This window comes from Gymnoscopelus braueri (genome assembly GCF_963280865.1).
Source record: "Gymnoscopelus braueri genome assembly, chromosome: 9".
NCBI lineage: Eukaryota > Metazoa > Chordata > Actinopteri > Myctophiformes > Myctophidae > Gymnoscopelus > Gymnoscopelus braueri.
Genome location: NC_137610.1, coordinates 28,479,091 through 28,482,557, shown reverse-complemented (window position 1 = coordinate 28,482,557; position 3,467 = coordinate 28,479,091). Strand labels below are relative to the sequence as shown.

General features: G+C 44.6%; 1 protein-coding gene across 1 annotated transcript; it reads left to right on the top strand.

Moving 5' to 3' along the window:
* Positions 1 to 1,581: 1,581 nt before the first annotated feature.
* On the top strand, positions 1,582 to 2,896 carry szl (sizzled; the record flags this gene model as incomplete). Its single annotated transcript, XM_080437499.1, has 4 exons — positions 1,582 to 1,865; positions 2,048 to 2,214; positions 2,348 to 2,440; positions 2,586 to 2,896. The coding sequence occupies 4 exons, from the start codon at positions 1,582 to 1,584 to the stop codon at positions 2,894 to 2,896; spliced, it is 855 nt and encodes a 284-aa protein (XP_080293625.1).
* Positions 2,897 to 3,467: the final 571 nt, after the last annotated feature.

The following is a 3,467-nucleotide window of genomic DNA, read 5'->3' as shown; positions in this document are numbered from 1 at the left end:
TAAAAAGATTGGAGGGTCCTTGTTGGTTGATTGGCTGGCTGGCTGAGTGATAGTATTGGAGACGCGGGACTGTGGGAGAGAAGGGAGGAAATAGGGGAGAGGGGCCAGTCAGACTGGGCTCCAGCCTAACGAACAGCTAGGCTGGCTGGCTGGCTGGAATAGAGACCTCTAATTCAAGTTGTGAGACAGCCCTCAGGCACAAGCCCCAAGATACACATCTCTACCTGGAGACAGAGGTACTACAACCTCCCATCTTGTATGTGATGTTGACTGCATCCCAAGAGTGTGCCTGCCTGCTTGCTCGATACATTTTAACATTGCCTGGATTAACACGTTTTAATATATTGTGTTACTGATTAGTGTATGTTAAATTATATAGTAACAGTGACACTAAGGAAATGAGTGAGATTAGACAAGAAATGGAAATATACAAAAACACATTTCAGAATCAGAATAATTTCTATTGCCAGTATTTTACATACGAGAAAAATGATGATGCAAGGTTGATGCATGACACTGAAACGACAGTATAGAAACATTTTCAGTTAATTACAATCTACTGAATCAAAAATGTAAAGACATGCAAACTTAGACCTAAATATGGCTGACAATGGCCACCTTTCTATACACAAAGGAAGGAGCTGCCGGCTTCAGTGCTGCATATCTGCCAATCCAAGTTTGCAATCATAATGTTTGTTTTGAGCAAGGCTGAGCCTGTAACATTTAGCATTGTGGATCTGAGTGTGTGTGTTGTTGGCATATCAAAGCCAGGTAAGCCAGGAGACACTGCTCTGCTAATGAGAGCGAGAGGCTCTCATGAGTTCTCTTTTGAAGAGCCCCCCTCCTCCAATTAGTAAGCAGGGACATGAAAGAGCCGAGCGAAATGGAGGAGACTGGCTGTCTAAACGCCTTTTCTCCAAAGCCTAGGTTGATCTTGAAAAGATGTACCATAGCATTGATTTTTCTGTTTCTCTAATCTCACTGCAGTGTTTGTTTTATCTTTTGCGTTTTTTGAAGTCATTCAAGACTTCATTCAGTCACACCAAAGAGTCAGAACAAGTCAAACTATGTCTTGACATTTGTTTGAGTTTGGATAGGAATTCTTTCTGTTTGTGCTCTCTGATTTGAATAAGATGATGGTGCAAATATTCTTTGGGAATGGATGAAATCACCTTTTATTTTTAAAGATTTATTTAAACCATTTAACAAAGTACCACTATAGTCACACTGGAGCCTGACATAAATGCATAAAAATGTAAATTCCCATGGCTGGGCTGTACTGCAGTCTAGTGAAAGCTGGGCCTTGCCTATTGTCCCTCCACCTGGCCCCCCCTCCCTGTCTGCAGTCATCACAAAACAAGCCGTTGTCTGCAAACACGTCGTCTCAGCGTCTTTTGATAGGTACTTGATAACAGACTAACTGACTGATGGGTCTGATGGGGCTGGCTGGCCTCACGGTATATAAAGGGCCAAGGCAGCCAGCAGAGGAGTATTCATTCATTCCCCTGCAAGCAACAGCCTGAACAGCAGACCTGCATCCCAACTACCTCCAGCACTACCAGGACTTTGATTATTAGAAAAATGGCTGTGTTCTTCTTCACCATGGCTCTCTTGGCACTGGCATGCCCGTCGATGGCCTTTGACATGGGCCAGTCGACCCGCTGCGTCCCCATCCCATCCCAGATGAACATCTGTAAGGACGTGGGCTACTCTGAGATGCGGCTGCCCAACTTGCTGGGCCACACTAGTGTGGAGCTCGAGGTGGTACCCCGCTCCGAGGACTGGAGGCCCCTTCTGCAGAGCGGCTGTCACCCCCAGGTTCAAGACTTCATCTGCTCTCTCATCGCTCCAGTCTGCCTCGACACGTAAGAAGATTTCTACTCTTACATTTACTTTTATTTCTTATCTCATTGCTTTGGATTTCAGCTTCCCTCCAAACTGACGGAGGAGCTGAAATCCAAGCCTGCTATTTTCATTTAGCTTTGTGCACTTTAATTATCCGTTATTCGATGTCTGACAGTTGCACACTCTTGTTATCTCATTCCAGGTTTATCCAGCCATGCCGTAATCTGTGTGTGGCAGTAAGGGACAGCTGTGCCCCTGTGCTGGCCTGCCAGGGTCACGCCTGGCCCGAGATCCTCGACTGTGACCGCTTCCCTGACCAGGAAGATACGTGTCTGTCCCCCCATCCAAAATTCAGCCATTTTGCCAAAGGTATGTTTTGTTGGCAATGCATGTACATTAATTAATTTAGATTTTCAAGAGAATTCTTAATTGCATTTAGATAAATCACCATATTTCGCTCATAATTGTCACCTCCACTAATTATGCTTTCTCTATTTTCCAGATTTGCCAAAACCTGCATGTCAAAATTGCCCATCTGTGGTTCATTCCCCTGCAAAGAAAACTGTTCTGGATGCCTTGTGTCAGCATGACTTTGGTAAGCACCACTGCAGACTGTGATTTAATAGAATGTAATTTTTTTTGCACATTTCTTTATGAATATATTTATGATGATGTATGAAATATAGAAAAAAAAACATCCTCAATCAAGGCGCTCACTCCTCTTTTCTCTCTCTCTACAGCTGTGACTGCCAAGCTGTATCGCCGTCGCCACCCAATGGGAGACCCCGAGTTTGAGATCGACGGCCGCGTGGAGTTCATCCGCCAGGGTCCCCTTCTCCCCTATGACACCCAGCACCTCCTACAGCAGTGGCTGCTCATCAACCTGCGCTGTGCCCACACCCTGGTGCGCCCTGGGCGGGCACAGCTCTACCTGATCACAGGCGCCGCGCAGTCCGACGGCAGCGTGGTTCTCACCCGCCTGTTCCCCTGGCACAAGAAGGACGCCAATATCGCCGTGGCCACCAGGAAATGGAGGCACCATAGATGCTGAATGAGAGTCATAATAATGACAAAATGACTGAAGCTGTGAATCTGCAGAGTCACACAACACTAGACTTTTTTGTGTGAACTAGAGTGGAGATTCAGGGTATCAGAACAGAGCTGGACTCAGACAAAGATACCCTCTGCTGCCATCTGCAGCCCACTTACAGTATCACATCTCTCATAGCACCTGGTATTGGAATGCACTGAAGATTTGTACATAGTAATGTAAACTATTTTAAATAATATATTATATGTGGATAGTTCTGTATTTATGAGTGTCTGTTGATTTGACAGAAAGATGACAATAAAATTAAATGTACTCTTAATATAATACTCCGATCTCCAATGGTCTTTTGATGAACATACGTCTGCATGGCGATTCCCTAGTCAATAATTAATAATCATTAGGCATATTATGGCTTCTGCCCAGGGGCCCCATATCTAGTGGACCAGTCAGTCACTAGATTTAGATACATAAAACTTTTAATTTGGTTATGTAGGTTCAAGCTACAAGAGTTAATTATTTTTCACTCTGTCATACAGTTACAAGCAGTGAAATGTTGGGGGCATGCTCTGCA